Source organism: Semicossyphus pulcher, unplaced genomic scaffold (genome assembly GCF_022749685.1).
Source record: "Semicossyphus pulcher isolate SPU_LCO1_2020_fin unplaced genomic scaffold, fSemPul1.0.p SCAF_23, whole genome shotgun sequence".
Taxonomy (NCBI): Eukaryota; Metazoa; Chordata; class Actinopteri; order Labriformes; family Labridae; genus Semicossyphus; species Semicossyphus pulcher.
In genome coordinates this window covers 9167703-9185954 of record NW_027211697.1, presented here as the reverse complement: position 1 = coordinate 9185954, position 18252 = coordinate 9167703, and the positions used below count along the sequence as shown (strand labels likewise).

General features: G+C 42.5%; 2 protein-coding genes across 2 annotated transcripts; both read right to left on the bottom strand.

Annotated features, from left to right (window-relative positions):
* Positions 1-1387: 1387 nt before the first annotated feature.
* On the bottom strand, positions 1388-3034 carry LOC138603061 (myeloid-associated differentiation marker-like protein 2). Its single transcript, XM_069674715.1, has one exon. It carries the CDS (start codon positions 2761-2763, stop codon positions 1852-1854), a length of 912 nt encoding a protein of 303 aa, XP_069530816.1. The 5' UTR covers positions 2764-3034; the 3' UTR covers positions 1388-1851.
* A 6464-nt stretch (positions 3035-9498) lies between these two features.
* notum1a (notum, palmitoleoyl-protein carboxylesterase a) lies at positions 9499-15010 on the bottom strand. The gene is made up of 11 exons (XM_069674503.1): positions 14682-15010; positions 12003-12055; positions 11811-11906; positions 11420-11480; positions 11275-11333; positions 11073-11175; positions 10795-10986; positions 10596-10693; positions 10345-10492; positions 10209-10256; positions 9499-10117 (listed from the first exon to the last, which is right to left on the bottom strand). The coding sequence occupies exons 1-11, from the start codon at positions 15008-15010 to the stop codon at positions 9814-9816; spliced, it is 1491 nt and encodes a 496-aa protein (XP_069530604.1). The 3' UTR covers positions 9499-9813.
* Between the last annotated feature and the right edge of the window lie 3242 nt (positions 15011-18252).

The following is an 18252-nucleotide window of genomic DNA, read 5'->3' as shown; positions in this document are numbered from 1 at the left end:
AAGGCATGGTACAGACTATGTTATGGAAAAGGAGTCAGATCCCCTCCCTGACCCAGAAAGCCCACATGTAGCCTAGTTAATACCCGGAAGTAAGTAATACCTTTTATTTACTCAGTTAAGTTTTGCCAGTAAGTTTAGTTTTGTAACTTATACACTTGTACAAACTTACAAACAAACGTATACACTTTATACACGTATACTTTGACAAGTGGGCCTTTATCAGCTGCTGTGTTTTTCACACTGGATTATTGTCTGTTTACATTGCACGATTGTACATTGTCTTTGTATTTCATACTGTAAACTTTTTACACTCACCATCATCCTGCAGATACTGTTAAGCTGTTCCATGTCACTTCTTATATTTAATTTAACTGTTTTAAGGTTAATTTTATTTTTATTTTAGATACTGACAGTAGGACTCTGTACTAGCTTTATACTTTATACTCTAATTTTATATTAATTGGTTTCATCATAACACCAAAATAAATTCCTTGTGTTTGTAAACTCATATGTAATGTAATATAATAATTACAGAAGCCCTAAGCGGACATGATACATTTTATAACTCAGTTCTCATAATAACGAGTAATTTATGGTTCTTTACTCGCTGCACCACCGTAAGGTCAGATGGTCATAACTTGTATCCCCAGAGTTGCAAAAGCACAAAACAATCAGAAATTGGCTTAATTTACACGTCCTGGTCTGTAATATCATCGCCGGAGAATTAAGCCATTATCATGAGAAAACAAGCTTTGTTATCTTGAGATATTGAGATAAATGAATCGGTTAGTTATAATGTTAAAACCAGCTTTGTTATCCCGAGATAACAAGAAAAACAACCTATTACAAATTACTTCTTATTAGGGAAAACCGAGTAAATAAAAAGTATGGATGCATGTCCGCATAGGGCTTCCGTGCATAATCACTCAAGGGCAAATTCAAGCATTACATTTGAACAGGCTACGAATCAAATGTACACATATTTAATAATAAACATAACTATACCATAGTTCACAGTAAGGCTGTTACTTCTCATAAAGCAAAGGATCCAGCAATAGAAAAAGAAACAGGTAAATATATATTTTAAATATTTTATTATATATATCAGAATCATAGCAAAAGGAGATTGTCACTACAAGTTCTGCTTATCCCAAATCATTAATTTTAATACTGTTGTCAAAATTTTGCCTTCAAAATTCATGTATCAGATACACTTGACATTCAGGGATTGGCAGGAGAAAAGGACTCATAAAGTCAACACATATGAGGACAAGAATACAAAATGGAAAGTAAAAATACAGCAAACCGGCCAGACAGCCAAAACCTGAAGCTATGTTCAGTGCATACTGCAGACTTAATACAAGCTATGCATCTCTATGAGATATATTTTCATCCACTTTAGTGTTTAAATACATAATACATGATTACTTAAATAAAGCCTCTGTAAGTATGACTGGCATAACACTCCTGATGTTCTCAACATTATCCCATTCTCCAGTAATAGCTCTGCCCTGAATGTGACCACCAGAGGAATTTGGAGCAGAGGGATGTATTTGGTGCTGAGATGGACGTTCCCGGGATCCTCTGTGTAGGAAGTTGCTGAGATCAGCTCATCATCAGTGCACCTGGAAGGCTCTCTGTGGTAGGTCACTGCAGAACTGGAGAAAGGCCTCTAAGTTTGTAGGGTAATACTGTCAGTTAAACACACTCAGTTTAAGACAAACACTGCTAATGAAAAATGGCACACATGCATTAGACACCATGAATCTGAGGCCTGACCAGGAGGGCATGGTGGATGTGGCCTTACAATGTTCTTCATTTGTCCTTGAGGCTAAACAGTCTTTAGATTTTTCAGACAGCAGAGCTGGAGACAAAGCGAATCCTCTGGGAGTAAACAAGATCAACAAAATAAAGAATAAGGTTAACGTTGGTGAACACTGCTACCACCAGCTTGCTGTCCCAGGGGCACTCCCCTCGCGGGCAGTCCTCAGGACGAGTTGTTGTGCCGTACTTTTTGTCAAAGCTGAAGATGGGCCAGATCAGTGCAGTGCTGAGGTAAAGGACCACAGCGAAGAAGGTGTAGACGACCACAAACCGATCAAAGGGGAACCGCAGGGAAGAGGTTCTACCAGAAACTGTCAGTATGACCACAATCACAGTGACAGAGAAGCACAGGCTGTACACCACCACACAGTACTGGGTGGCAATGTAGAGGTTGTACTCGCTGTCATTGGCCAGGGCTCCGAAAATAATGCAGGCCACAAAACCCTGGACCACCTTGAGTAGACCAGACACAGTGGCCATGTAGCCCACCACAGCCCCGGGTTTGGCTCGAGTTAGGAACACCTCAGCACCGTAGGGGAAGCAGCACACACTGGAGATGACGGTGACAGCAATGCGGTACATTTGGACTTCACAGACCTCATCTGGACATTCAGTCTGGAGGAAGTAAACAGGGTAGACCACGGAGGCTGTGATGTACATGAGTGTTGCCAGCATGGCGAAAGCCACTGTGAAGTTATCCCAGGAAATAGGCATGCACGCGTGGAGTCGCGTTATATCCAAGGTGAACACAACCAGTGTGACGGCGAAGCAGAAGCACCACACAAACATGCAGAAGGTTCCATAGGTGGCGCTGTAGCCCGCACTGTGGGACACAAGGGCCATTATGGTGCAACCAAGTAGCAGCTGGCACATTCGAGCTGCGCCCAAAGGTGACAGCACAGCGTCTTTGTTGAGGTAGTGTCCTCCATGAGAATCCATGGTGTGTGTCGTCCTCCAGAGGCAGCTGTTTGTCCTCGTCGATGTTCTTGATGTCCTGTCTTAGCGGCCCAGACTTGTCCTTCGTCTCAGACCTCACCCTCGCTTTGGTCGCTTTTTTCAGAAGGTCCTTAATTACAAATGTCTGTAAATCTTCCTTGAGCTTGCCTTGTAATTACAGTGGTGTGATGGAGTTACATTTATACTCTGTTACGCAGACGCAGATTTATAGAGGAGCATGTTACAGTAAAGGGTGTTTAGTAAGACTTTTGAATTTTTTTGTTTGTATTTAAAGTACTGTTCCTAACAGGCTGCTTAAGTCTATAAACCATGCATATAGAGTGTGTTCTCTGTAAGTCATATAACACTGGTATCAGTCCTTATGTTTTTAGAGAGATTAGTAATTTGATCCTGTCCTTACTCAAAACTTTGTGTATGTCCTCAGAGATCTTGGTTTTCCCTTCCTCGCTCTCGTCAATCACAAAGTTGTCCAGTGCATCAATTCAAAGTGAAGTAAGGTCCTCTAAAAGTCCCATCCAGAGATCCTCCTTCCAACAATAGCCCTCAGTCCCAAACAGGTGGACTTGTTTGTTCTCCTGTCAATCAAGTTCCATTAATCATATCCTTATAATTTCTTCAGTGTAGGCCCCAAAAAAAGTGTTGGCCTTGTCTCTTGCTCTTTGTCCTGCTGTTTCCGTCTCCTTTTGCCACTTGGATTTGCTCTCCCACTCTCTGTAACTCACACAAACACACACCCTCTCCCTCCTGTCCTGTGTGTGTCAGTGTGTGTGTGTGTGTGTGCACTCAGTGGACTGCGAGGGGTGGCTGTTTAAATGAAAGTTTGTGCCGAACCCAGGGTTACAGGCCTCGCCAGCTCTAAAAATAGGGGGTCTATATTCCACAGAGGGGTGGGAGGCTACATGTGGCGGGCAGCATGGGAGTCGTATTTCTAGGAAGCACCCAGAGAGGCTGAGTCAGAGCTCCCTCAGTAAGAAACTGGCATTTATACACAGCGTAATGACAGGGAGGGAGACTAAGACTCCCATTAGAGACAGAAATTACATACAGGTCCAGAGGGATGATTATGCACCAGTGATGATTGAGCGCTGAATGTGAGAGGGAAGAAGAAAAGAATTAGTAGTTACTTAAAATACTTTAATCTGTGATATTTTATGCTTTGATTGTTGATTTACAGTGAACAAGGTGATTCTTAGAGGGAAAAAACACTTCCTGAAATAGTTCTTGAGCTTGTTTGTGGAACAAAGTTTGAGCTTTTTTTTAACATTATAACAACATCCCAAGTTTACTGCATATAACAATATTTATGTTACATCCCATATAATCATTTTTGGAAATACCCTTATGCTAAAAAAAAAATGACAAAGCAAGTAAAAATAAAACATGTTTCTAGATTTGCGTTTTAGAGAAAATAGCTAATTAAATAACTGCAATTCGGCTTTTGTCACTGATTATTTGGAATTCACACATTTGTTCGAACACTATGGGGAAAGTAAATAATTGAAATGCATTATCCGATGATATTCACAATAGAAAGTCTATAAGCGCAACTCACCATTTGAGGTAGTTTGCCTTGCAATGCTGCAGAGAGAGCCCTAAAAAAAAGTCAGTTTCCGCTTGACCTTTTGAATGCCCTATTGACCTATTATGAAACTGAGCTAGTAATATAATGCTGCTTGCAAAGAAAGAAGAAGACATGATAAACAGAAACTGTCCTGAGCTGACAATCATGACACCAAAGCTGCTTGGAGTTAGTAAGCAGAACTATTTGGTCCATCTACACTGTAGATGAAACCTTATGTGACCTGCTAGATTGCCTTCCAAGTGAGGCAACAGGGGCACCACATGAGTGGCGCAACATCTTGTACAAATGCAATGGTAAATGGACTGCTCTTATATAACGCTTTTGTCATCTTCAGACCACTCAAAGTGCTTTTACACTACATGTCACATTCAGCCTTTCACACACACATTCATACACTGTTGGCAAAGGCTGCAATGCAAAGTGAATTCTCCAATCAGGATTTAACCAACCACGCTCATTCACACGTCGGTGGCTGTGCCTTCAGGAGCCATTTGGGTTTCAGTGACTTGCCAAAGGACACTTCAATAGGCTTTATTTATAATAAAGGAAAGGTTCATCAATAGAAGTATGTTTTAAGAAGAGATTTAAAAGAGATCAGCATGACTCAGCTGACCCCATCTCCTCGGGAAGGTCGTCCATGAGCTTCGGGGTCCTCACAGCAAACGCTCTGGTCCCCCTCAGTGTTCAGTTTGGCATTTGGAACACACAGAAGACCTCTGCCCGAGGATCTCAGCATACGTGAAGGCTCGCGCAGTGCTAACAGGTCTGAGATATAGACTCTATGGTAGACAAATACCTGATGAACAAGGTTAAAATAAGACGCTGTCTTCATGTTGTTAACGGATAACTCCACCAATTTTACAAATAAGAGTCTGTGTTCAGTTGTTAGTGATGGATTGTTATTGCTCAGGTGAAATAAATAGTTTAAAGCCTTCAGAAGCTCCAGAGAGAGCTTAAAAAAATCTGTTCAACTGCCTTATGTGATGTCACTTGAGTCAGCGACATTAGGGGATGAGAGAGTGATCTCAACAGCCCACTCTGGTCTGCCTCTCATATTTGCACAGGGTTAGCATCACTGGGGTACATAGCTTTGCCACTTGTACATTAGCTGCCACTAGCATAACACATGTGAATCACAGAACAAAAGTCAGGGGTCCTGTTGTATTGTGGGTAATGAAGGCCACAGGGTTCGACAAGGAATATATGTGTAAACTGTTTACTTTCCACTTCACTTGAATTGAATTAGTCCCAATTTGGTCTGATATAGGTGCTCTGAATTCTGCACAGTGACCACAGGGTGGAAGTCCTGTTGATTGGCAGCCAGGAGACAGTGTTGATGAACCAGCCTCTCTGTCAGGTTGGGAAAAGGTGATCAAAGGAGAAACTGAATTCATATTAGTTAGAGATTACTCACTTTTTTTAATTTACCCTGATGGCAGAGACAAATATTCAGTGAGCTTGGTTTTCCTTAACTATTCCCTTTGTGTATTTTGGAGTCTCTGAACGACCAGCGAGATATGGAAGTATAAAGAAGAATGTACAATAGATAATAGTCTTAATTGTTTTACCTTGAAAGTGTGAAGTCTGGAAAGAAATAGTTCCCTCCAAGATAGGGAAGTGGAATTAATATATTTCAGACAATCAATTACCTCTCCTTAATAAGCTCTTCTTATCACCACGATATCATTAATATATCTTTGACAAGCAATCTTGGAAACAGTTTTTTCAGGATTGCTCTGTGGGAACGATAAATTCATATGCCCACAGTCATATCATGATCTTATTGAACTGGGGTGATCTTTTTAGCTCTGTGTTTGGCACATTCTAGGTGGTAAAATTGATTGAAACAGGTGTACTAAGATGACTGTAGTTCAGCAGGTAGAGCGTGCCATGCAGTAATCCCAGGATTGGTTGGTCTTCACTTGATGCTGAAATGTCCTTAAGTAAGAAACTGAATCCCAGCTGCTCTCGGATGTAAGGCAGCCAGCACCTATCATTAATAGGTATGCGTGAATAAGTGATTGAAAGGGCAAATTAAGTGTATCTGAATCATTAAAGGCAGTGAACGCATCTGAAGTAAGGGAGAATTTAACAAATTGAAAACATGGTTGTGTTTTAGCTTGTGAATATAAGATCTTTGGCCTTTTAAAGTATTACACTCAAAGATCTCAGTTTCGTTCTATTCGGCGGCCCCTTATGGCAGTAATCTGCAATTGTGGGGGGACACTTCCCAGATAACTATACATCTACTGCTAGCTCTCATTGTTACGGTTGTAACTCTTGTTTTTCTTTGCTGAAGGTCGCTTTCCTTTTTAGACTGTTTGCCTTCATCTGAGCGTCGAATTTGTTTCTTTTTCTTTGGATTTTTACCTATTTTTGAAGTTGTATCTGTAGTCGTCGATCTTTTCTTTGTTTGTTCAGCCATAGTAGATTACTGTTTACTTGCAACACCTGCAGAGACCGGAAAAGCAGCCGCTTAGCTCCGCCTACCCTCTCTGGCAGACCAACCACTGCTGGCTGATGGGAAACACGTCACTAACACTTACTTTTTCCATGAACGTCACCACAGACATCCAGTCTGTAATACTGCAGATGCAAAGGCTTACATCAGAGGGCCATAGGCTCACTCACCATTGTGTTACCTCATTCAGCGATAGATAGCGACTTAACAGGCATTGATTTAAATGTTAATCTTTGAGATTATTACTTTAAAGGCAGTGAACGCATCTGAAGTAAAAAGTCAAAGTGAGAATTTAACACATCGAAACAGGGTGCTGTTTTAGCTTGTGAATATAAGATCTTTGAAAATGTAAAAAATGTATTGTTATGGCTAATTTTCAATCAAATATAAACTCCTTCTTTTATTTTCCTATTTCAGGAGAATGATGACGTTCCTTTTGGCAAAAAGCAGCTGAAATACGAGGTGTTAGAAATGCTTTGACTGTCAGTGTGTGTATTCTAAGCCTCATATCTATCATCAGACATGTCAAAATAGTGACACACAGTGTTTTTAGCCTGAGGGAGCCTTTGACCTTACCTCCTGCTTTTCGTGCTGTGAGTAAAAAATGGTGATGAAAATTGTGCAAACACAACTGGTAGCTCGTCTCCTCTTAGTAAGATTAACGTATTAAAAACAATACTAATGATGATGGTTATGATAATAATTACACAGTGATGTTTCCCTTGTAGAATATGTAATGTGTCTTTTCTTACATCTGATACAAAGACATGCAATCAACACAAAGAGAAAAAACAGCAATGTATTTACAATTTACAAAGAATCACTTCTCTGTGAAAATAGCACTTATAAATATGATTTACATAACAAAATAAATATGTAAATTACCAATGTAGCTTGAGTTTTTTTTTCTGTTAAAAAATATGTTACAGAATAAAATTACAATTAGTAATACCTTTTCCTTCTCTGGCGTGATGCGAAATAGAGGTCCTTTAAAAACATCATTTATAAAGACATCATTACATACAACATTGTCATTATATTAAAAAGTGATCTCTATTATGAAATATAAGCAGGGAGTTACAATAGTGAACACTTTAAAGAACCTATACAAATACTCAAAAAAAAATATACAATACACGATATTTGTCTCCCTTTAAATGTTCATTGCATTGATCTGAGGATTGCTGATCTACTGAGGTGATGCAAACGAATGTGTGCCCTGTGATCGGGCTTCAACAGTCGCCTTGTGATGATGTGACAGTTAAGAAAGAGGTATAGACTAGATGTAATGGCACTGTGGTGTGTATAAAGGTACTAATAGGCCCTTAAATAATTTCCAGCTCCACTTTAGCACCGCAATCAGTTTCAGGAAACGTCTAAACTTGGCGATCATGGCATCTTCACAGCCGTCAACGCTGTAAAAGTACCACTTAAATTTCAACACTGTCAGGAATTATGCTTTTGTTCTTTTTGACAGCTATAGCCACGAAGTACATCTAATATTTGTCTGTCTGCAGCTTTAATTTCAGTATGTAGAGACTGTGTCAATCCAACATGGCCGTCTACCACGATTGTATTAGACCCCGTGTCCACATAGCGCCTTTTTCTGAGCGCCAGCGTCTTTTTTCGGAGCGCTCTGCCTTTTTTGTGCAGCCGCTCCGATTGCTTATTTTCAGGCAACCAATCAGATGGGGCGCCGCTCCTCACCCTGGTTACCACCAGGCATGGAGGGAGCAACTTGTTTTGGCTGTTTCTGTCTACCCAGAGCTGTACAATATGACAAACAGTCTCACAATAGAGATCAGATCAGCCGGACACTAAATGTTGCGCTTTTATCGCCCTACACGTTGTAAGCTTGTTGTTAACTGTGTAGTGAAACATATGGTTGTCATAGAAACAAAACCAGCACTTTTCTGCCAGAATAAGACGCCATGTGGACACAGGGCCTTAGCGGAGTATTGTACAGAAGCCGAGCACAGCCCTGCTTGCAATTATTTTTTTTAATGCAGTCATCTCAAGATTTAAAAAGAATTATTTTGTTTTCTCGAGATAACAAGGCTTGTTTTTTTTATGAGATAACAAATTTGTGTACTCAATATATTGAGGTATAATTTAAGACTACAAAATTACCACCAAGAATTTCAGGGAGAATTTATCGCTCGTCTCTCTAAACGACACAAACTGCTCTGAATTTTTTCTCTCAAAGACAAATGCAGTTAATGTCAGAGTTAGACCTTAAGTGATGCGCAGTTACACGTATGCCTTTACCTCAAGACAATTTCTTACCATATAATTAACTTGTGATGTCCAGATTATGTCCCAAAAAAAATATCATCGCAAGCACGGCCGCTTTCGGCTTCCGTAGATTTGGTATCAGAGGCCTCTCCTTAATGTTCTCGCTCTTGTTTTAGAGACCAATACAACATTTTCGTTTCTGCCTGATGCATGTTTTTGTTTTTTTGTGGGATGAGATGTTGTTAGAACCCAACTACAAAACACTTGAACAAAATAAACCCTTATATACTCTATAGTGACCACTTAGCAAAGACAGCATCCTTGCGTCATTGTGGCGTTTTCTTTAACAATGACTGAATATAATCTATATGGAAGGATGGAAATAATATAAAAAACAAAACATCAATGAGCATCCTTAAAACTGGATTACATTCGTGATATTTTTTTCTTTTACAAAGCAAAAGATAATTTAAAACGGAGAGTAGCCGAGAGTTGTGCCTTGTCGTGGTGGCGTGTCGCCGCTGTACTTGTCATCAGTTGTGAGGAAAGGGATTGTGGGACAAGCCTAAGCTAAGTATTTGACTGAGGCTTTGACTGAGACTGAAACGAGAGGTCAGAGTGGACTAGACTAAAGGTAGAATGGGTTGTGAAGATGGACTCTTAGTTGGAGGTATCAGGCAGGGAAGACTGGACCGAGAGACCAGCCGGCCCCGCTTGGCGTTAGCTTGGAGATGCTGTGTGTACGTGTGTCCCTTTAGCTGCCGCTGCTGAGCATGCCCAGTAGCTTGCTGGGGTCCATGCCCTGCTGCTGGGCCATCTTCTGCACGTCAAAGCCCATGTGCATGAGAAACTGAATGACGTTCATCTCCTGTCCTGTGAACTGGTCACGAATGGTGGGGCAGGTGGGGTTGCAGTGTGGCCACGGGCAGCTGTCGATCAGGTGTACGGGGCAGCCTTTGGGTGGCGCCTTGTTGTTCCTGTTGTCGTGGAGGCTGCGGTCCCAGCAGTGCAGCGCTCGGGGCAGGGAGGTACCTTTCACTTGCACGTCAATCCAGTAACTAGAACGCAACACAAGAGGGCGCTGTCAGCTCACAGGAGGAAACACAAGTTTAGAGGCATGCTGAAAACAATGATTGGAAATGTACTCACTTTCTGGTGATAACTTCATGTGACAGGCACGCTGGAGCAAACATAGCCCTGAAAATAAAACAACATAAATTAAAATGCATCCATGCTGTAATCCTTCTTAAATCCTCTATGTAAAATGCAGACTCATGGGACTTACGGGACATCTTTGAGTGTGTTCCTCAGCTCAATGCCCAGGTTTTGGATGTAGCGCCACTGGCCTTCCTGCACTGGCTGCCCTGTTAGCTGGATGTTGTCTACTGTCAACTGGGCCTCGTCGAACAGCCACTGGACTACGAACACAGGGCCTGCGCAGGGAGAACAGAAGGAAAAAGATCATATAGTATCGCTTATATCAACTCAGACAGGCGGATGTTTCGGGCACGGATTTCACCACAAAATGAGACTCACTTTTTATTGATGGGAAGACCCTGTATCCAAAGAAACAGTTCCACTCCTCTCCTTCATGCGCTTGCTGACACTTCTCTGGCACCACTCCTCCCCAGTACCTGATCGAGCACAAATAGGATAACCTCTATATTAGCATCTTTCTAAAACACCATTATTCCCTCTCATAAAATCTTGACATTATATGAGAATTTTCACTTACTTGATGCCTCTCTTGATGGTCTCGGTGGGGGCACAGCTGACAGCGTCCACGCAGTCCGTGCAGTGGTACTGCTTGTTGTCCAGGAACCAGCCTGAATCAGACAGCCCTCGCACCTGTATCCCAGTGTGCCCCAGTCCCTCCAGGAGATCTGCCACACGGTCCACATTCAGAAGGACCCCAGTGCCACCCGCACTGCACGCAAGAATACCACATATTCTTATTCTTTCCTTTGCAGAAATGCATGAGTAAAACATAGATTACAAGCAACATCTTTATACCTGCTTCCTGCTAATAGGAGAACTTTGGCGTTGTCCAGACCTTTGTTCAGCAGGTCTTTCACCACCTCCTGAATAATCAGTGAGCCCATGAAGGCATAACCACCTTTACACAACACAAAGAGAGCAGAGCTGTAGAAAAACACTTGTCTTAAGGAGAATGACATGTTAATCATTTGTTGTGGGTGATTCAGTGACGTCTTACTCTGCTCTGTTTTGGCTGTAGCGCCGCTCCACACATCGCTGGAGCAGTACGGGATGAACCTACACAGCAAACATTAAAAAGTTAAAAGCTGCCGGCTATGATTTTAAGAGCTTCGACAAACTTCAACAAGCTTGAGTGAACTTACACCATGTTGGCATTCCACCAGTGAGGGTTTTCCTCGGGCAGCGGAGACAGGATCCCCGTGCCTGCAGAGACACATCAACATGTATCATTAGCCATCCTGGCACTCCCAGACACATCCTCCTCTTCCTCATCATCATTACACACATGGATTACAGTTATTACACTGCAATGAGAGAGGGAGGCGTCTCTGTTCCTGCAGCAGCGGGCGCCAGGTAGCCCTACACCGCTGCTACATTATGACGGGGTGTCGGTTGCAATAACACTGCAGATGAGCACTGATACATCCGATCCTTTTAATTACTGGGGCATTACAGAGGGATGTGGGTGCTACTTTTTATCATGTTAGGAGGGGGCAACAGGTGGAGGAGCAGGAGGACTATCTCAGGGCTGACCTGTTTTAGTTTGGGGCCATTTGGATGAGCTCATCAACCTCCTCATGGTCTCGTATCGGCTGTCACAGTTCTCCTTGTTGAAGCAGTACCAGCCGCCTGGACATGGATACACAAAAAACACAATATTGGTCATTTGGAAACAAAAACTTGAGGCGTTAAACGCGGAAAATACGAATTAGTGTTGCGTCATACCCTCTAAGAATATCAACCACCGTCTGCTGCCTCTGGATTCCTTCAGGTAGTACCTGCAAGAGACCAAAGAATACAAAATCAATGCATAATAGCAGTTATATAACTGATTTTGTTTTGTAAAGATCACAAAGATACAACCACATTCCACTTTTTTTTTTAGAGACAGATGCGATAAACACTGAAAAGTAATACCTCCACCGTCTCCACCAACAGTGATGGTATCCAAGCGTGAAATATAAACACATGACATCATCACGTTAATCTAATCTGTCCTGTAACTTTATGATTTTTTATCTCGGGAAAGGTGAAAATGAAACCGTGCCATGTACAGTTTGCACCTAGGAAGCGGATATAGTGATCACACAGGAGATAAACATCCCGCTGTCCCCTATCCTGTTTGCGCTGTAGGTGCCAGTGGATGGTGTTCCACATGTACATCATGGTCTCTTCACCCTGAGCTCATCATTCCTCAGCAGTGTCCTCACTCGTAATGTGGATAAAATCGCACATCCCCGCCATGGCAGTGATAAGAGATAGGGTGAAATTCGGCCTGTTTAAGCTACAACAAACAGTCTGTTTTGCCAAATACGTGCAGGATAATGTGCCTTCAATGCACCCTGACTTCGACTTAAAAAAGAAGTTAATGCATGCTGAGATATAAGCGAATTGTCCTGTATGTTGCAGCCCAGGAGAGGGCATTGCTTTCTCCCCCTATGCTGCAGAACACACGTATGTCAACCGCATCATCCTCTTTCTGAAGGATCTTTTTTTTTTAAATAACAGATGTGGTTTGTAAAGTCGATTTAGTCACAAAAACAAGATGCTCAAAATGTGCTTCTGTGATGATCAATCACTCGACTTTACCAGTGATTGAGCTGAAGAGAATGCCAGAAACATTTCAGGGACTTTAAAGAAAACAGGCCTGGCTGAAGCTCTGAGCTGTTTACTCAGACGCTGAATCACACTTTGGCTGCAGTTAATGTCTTGTGCTATTATTGTAAACCACAGTCAGTGATGTAGGCTGAGGACAGCGCGCTTTACTTACTACTTCCAAACAACAAAGTGAAGCCGGGTTTGGCAAAGCTGCACAAGCCATGAGAAGGGGAAAAGCGCTGCATCAACCTACTCATTCTAACAAGTGCAGCTCCAGAGGATGAATCACACAGTTTGCATCCGTGTTTATCTATAACTGTAACAACACCTCTCTGGAAGATACTCTTTGTAGTTGATGGATTAGCATCTCAACCGACGACAGCCACAGTAGTGAATGAAACGGCCATCTGCCAGCCACTGTCCCCAGCGCTGCGTCTCTAAAGAGCTCAGAGCTTTACCGCGCTATAACAGACAGCTCTCTCTACCACTTTGGGGTTTAACAGGAATTAGACGGTGGAGGGTAAATCCATAAAGAGACATATAAAGCTGCCCATCACTGTACTGGTTCATGATAAATGCAAAATGGCAAAGCTTTTAGATAGTAATGGTAACTGTAAATAATACAAATTATGATTCAGTTTTCATCCAGCTATATTCCTGTTAAATGAGGGGCATGTGATTTAAAATCTGTAAGTGTGGCACCTTTTAAACTTCACTCTTGTAATGCAGAAATATGTCTGACACAAGTGAAATCTGTGGCTTAAAAAAACTCATGTAAATATGTCAAAATACACCTTTTACAACTGCATTTGTGTTTGATTCCACCATCCTCCCATGGCTCAGTTATCAGTATAAGAGGCAGTTAAACCTGCTCTGCGACCAAATGGAATATAAATGCTTAGAGTCTGTACATTATTTATGCATTAAATAAATAGCAGAGGCAGTGGATCTGTGTGATATTAAAGTGCTTTTAATGCCATGGCTTATCCCTCTTTAGAAGACAAATCATGCTGGCTCTCTTCCTGCCAAATGGATTTTTCGCTCAACAATATCAGCATGGATTGCAAACAAATGGTGAACCATAGCTTCCCTCATCAACAACTTTAAACTACCAGGAGCCACTTATTGCAGCTTGCACGCATTTTTACAGAAGTCACGTAGAGAAAAACAAGCTCTTAAACTGCTGTAAATTCACATTTTAACCGTATGGCGCAATCATCAGAGGGACAGGAAGAGAGAGATGGGCGGGGGTCTGAAAACTTAAAGCTAAACTTTCTGCAGAGCAAATCCTGCATTCTAATTTGAGGCAAAGGAAATGAAGCATAGGCCATGTGGCTCTCCGCAAATTTCACGCTTCGCTGACGCAAAGCAGCTGTCTATCTTATCCCGAGTGAACCTTTCTCTGTCTCAGGACTTTGCCTCCTATTGGAAATTATTTTTTTTATATTATATTTATATTTTTATATATTTTTACTTGATTTTGAGGATTTAAATGTTTTAGGAAGCGAAATTTTATTTTGAATATTTGTAATAAAGCAGTTGAATAATGAGTTTTGTCTCCTATGCGCACTCTCCATCGGGACTGGTGTCCTCAGGCCAGATACGTACTTTGGGTAGCAGGATGACGAACAGGACGGGGTGCGCACTGCTGAAGCAAAATAACAATTCCTACCAGCTCCAGGGTGCACTGCTGCACAGCTGACCCTGCTCTGACCTGTCGCTCATCCAATCACATTGAAATTCCTGTTTTGTTTTGTTTTTTTCACACTTTACATGCGCATTAGTATTAGTTACAATGCTACATACCCAGCGGGGCTTCCGTCGTTGCAGGTGACTGATGTATTCTCCAAAAAGTTCAGCTTCATGTCGTAGTCGAGCTTCTGCGCCGAGCACGGGTAGAGAGACTGCGCGAGGTTCTTCACTTGTGTCATGAAGTTATCCATGTTCTCCTCCACGGCGGTGAAATCCAGAGGGAAGCTCTCCGTTGTGTCAGCCCGGTCCGCCCGGTACGTGGGAGGAGGTGCTGCGCGTCGTGGTTGCGGGTTGCGGCCACCCCGGAACCTCCGTGCGCAAAGAGCTCCGGGCTGCATCAGCATCAGCAGCAGCACTGAAGAAACCATTCTGATCGCTGTCATCTTATCCCCGTCTTAAATGTCCTTCCTCCAAATGCAGTGTCTCGTCTTTGAAATACAAAATCTTACAGATGGAGCTGAGAAGCACAATTACGCACGGTTTAAAAGACGCTACAACACTTGTCATCCGCTCCCAGAAACGAATAAATGTAATGTTAGCTTAATAAGAAGTCCTTTTAAATCAATCACACTCATGCGCTGAACTCTCTGGATATATTTCAAACTTTCCAAGAATGCGCGTATCTGTGTGCCAATCTCTCCAGCACAACTCAAGCACTGCTGCACCAAGCGCACAAGCTTGAACGACAACACTCGTGCCATGCTCTTGTATTTTATTCAAACTTTCCCCCCTTGTGTGTCCGTCCAGCCAATCGCAGCAGCGGGGCAGGACTCGGGGCATGATCAAGCGTGGCAGACTGCCCCCCTTTTTAATTTATAGAGGGAAAAAAAATGTCCATGCGTTGGTTCTTTTGATCCGCGAAGTTTTATTTGATGTGGTGGCTTTTATTGGCCTTGAAATGCCCATTTCCCATTCCACCACAAATTTATGAAGTGAGAATACCATCTTGTTACACACTTGCCTGAAAACCAAGTGGGAAAAAACAAAACGTGATCAAAACTCACGCAGAGTAACACAAATATTCAGAGTGGAAATCTCCAGAGATTTCACCTGCGTAAAAAGGGAATGTTCTTTTAATTCGTTTTTATTATTAATCACTTACTTTTAAAAGAAAGTAAAAGTGGAATATTGTTCATGGAGTATCACCCACATGACGAAAAATATACCTCTTTTAAAGAATCCCTTCCAGTTCCTTGTGGCTGTTGCTCATGTTTCCTTACGCTTTAGAAAAAGAGACTTGGACACTTGTTTTTTTTTTAATCCAGTCTGCCTCCAAAGATCAAAGCAACCATCACTCTCCCCCCCCCCCCCCCCCCCCCTCCTCCTCCCACCCACTTCAGTCTCTTCCAAACTTTCCTGGTCTACTGTATATTTGAAGTCGAGCAGAGCATCCTGATGGGAAGCCGGCGTTTTAGCGCAGGAATGCCTCGTTACGGTTTAGGTAGGCTTCCCTGAACAACCTCTCATTTTAAAGACACATTAAAGTTAACCCACGGGCTGAAAGTGATTCTTCATCAAGGGTAGCACTTCATGTCTTTGATCTGATCACTCTTCCCACATTAGACTGACATTGTAATTCAGTTCAATTCCAAGGGATTGGACATCGTAGGAATGGTTGGCAATTTTACTACGAGCTATTAATGCACATTTTCACATTTCTTACGTTTTAATATTGAACCAATCGTTATCTACAAGAAGAGATTAAGGGGATTTTTTTTTTTTTTTAAATATCTGTCTCAGAACACAGACTTATGTAGCTTATTGGTGCAGAATCGGCTTGTACTGTCTGATTGTGGAGCGTTCAGGTGCCTCATATTGGGGCTTTGAGAGCCCTGTTTATTTTAGTATCAAAGTGCTAATGAAGCGCAAATTAAAGGAGCAATTTGCCCCTGGAAAAGCTACTGTCAGTCAAAGCTGGTGTTGTCTGTAATGGATAGAAGCAATAATATTTGAAATTGGCGCTATAGCTGTGGAGAAAGTTGTACAAACAGCTCTCGGTTTCACCCATTCTACATTCCTACAACACCCAGCGTGCATTGCGCCCCTCCCTCTGAAAGGAGCGGCCTAGCGAGAGTCAAATGCTAACGTTTTCTACAAAAATCTTCAGGGCTACAGTCTACATTTCAAACCTGAAGATTTTGAACGATACATGACATCGGAGGCGGGCGTCCTAGATTGAGGAAGTGTAGTTAAGCGAGCTCCCTGGCCAGACTACTTAAAATGCTGGTGGAGGTTTTCCAGGGCCCATTGGAGAAGCGGATAGCGTCCTCCAAAGGCACAGAGCGAAATTGCTTTTTTAAAATTTTTATGTATATAATGGCATGATAGGACTGAGGTTGAAAATCACTGAACTGGCCCTTTAATTGAAATAAAAAATTGCAGTCAGAGTCCAGTTTGATCTGTTTTCCCTCAATGATTCTGGATTTTAAAAATGGATTCCTAAGGAAAACATCATACCTCATAACACATTAACTCAGCCAGAAAGAATAACTTTGGACGATACTCATGTAAGCCCTGAACGCAACATCTTAAAAACAGTAAAACTGCTTCCCGCCCTGTCAGAAAAATACTCTAGCCTCTCTGTTAGTCACTGTGCCTCCAGGATGTTGAACTGTTCTGAGCCAGGTAAGATGGATATGAAGTCACTGGCGAAACTGATGGTATTCATTGGGAACTTCAAACAGATGCTTGTGTAGATTAAAACATGTGGTAGGGCCCAGGAGGAGAGGCTCTGTCACAGATTGAGTCTAGTCACTTTGACCCATACCTCCCTGTTTTATCACACGTCATCCCCAGAAATGTACCCCTCAAATCACTCGCAGATGGACGCTGGCCTCTGACACATGAAGAGATGCCCTGGTGGTGTGTCCACACAGACCGGAGTGAGTGAGAAGTCTGAGCTTAGACAAGAGGATTCTGTGTTCAACTGTCGAGGCCGGAGTTAGAAGGACTGGTTGGTGTTGCTACTGTTGGTGCACAGTGGTTTGTTCTCTATTGTGCACCTTGTTTGAACTCCGAGCGCTAAGCCTTTCTGGCTTTCACTTGTAATTCTCTCTGTCCCTTTTTTCCTTGCCTCCCATCGTCTCTGCGTAGCATAGAAACAAATTTAACCATGCAAGTCCGAATGGATTAATCCTAGATTTAGGTCATTTGAAAATGACCCAGCTGTTCTGATGGCAGTTCCTCAGAAGTGCCCCCATAGCTCCCGTAGCCCCCATAGCCCCCACCCCGACTCCAGGCCTCCTGTGAAAGTCAAAGCCTGTCTTTCATCTCCGATCAGTTGCATGTGCCCTCACAGATCCACAGGTTTTACTGCTTAAGTCTGGGCTGGCAGCATTGATCATGTGACCGTTGCCTGCCTGGCGTTTAGACACATCATAGCTCTGCGAGCGCTCCCTGTCTGCGCGGTCTGCCAGTTCTGCTCACACATCCCCATTGTCCGTCTCTGCATGCCTGTTAGTTTTGATTTGCACATGCTGTTGTCGAGAGTCCATCCGTGATCATCAAATCCTGCTAGTTGGAACTGTTAGGTCAGGTTACATCAAAGAGATCAGGAGGGATCAGCCTCTTGAAAGGGACAGGCTCTGGCTCATATCATCAGAAACAGGTGGAGGTCCTCATTGGA

Bases quoted from the DNA above. Each gene is read 5' to 3' on its own strand.
- LOC138603061 (XM_069674715.1), bottom strand. From the start codon at position 2,763: ATGGATTCTCATGGAGGACACTACCTCAACAAAGACGCTGTGCTGTCA.
- notum1a (XM_069674503.1), bottom strand. From the start codon at position 15,010: ATGACAGCGATCAGAATGGTTTCTTCAGTGCTGCTGCTGATGCTGATG. The intron at 11,176-11,274 runs GTAAGACGTCAC...TGTTGTGTAAAG, and splicing joins TACAGCCAAAACAGAGCAGA to GTGGTTATGCCTTCATGGGC. The intron at 10,987-11,072 runs GTATAAAGATGT...TCTTGCGTGCAG, and splicing joins CTCCTATTAGCAGGAAGCAG to TGCGGGTGGCACTGGGGTCC.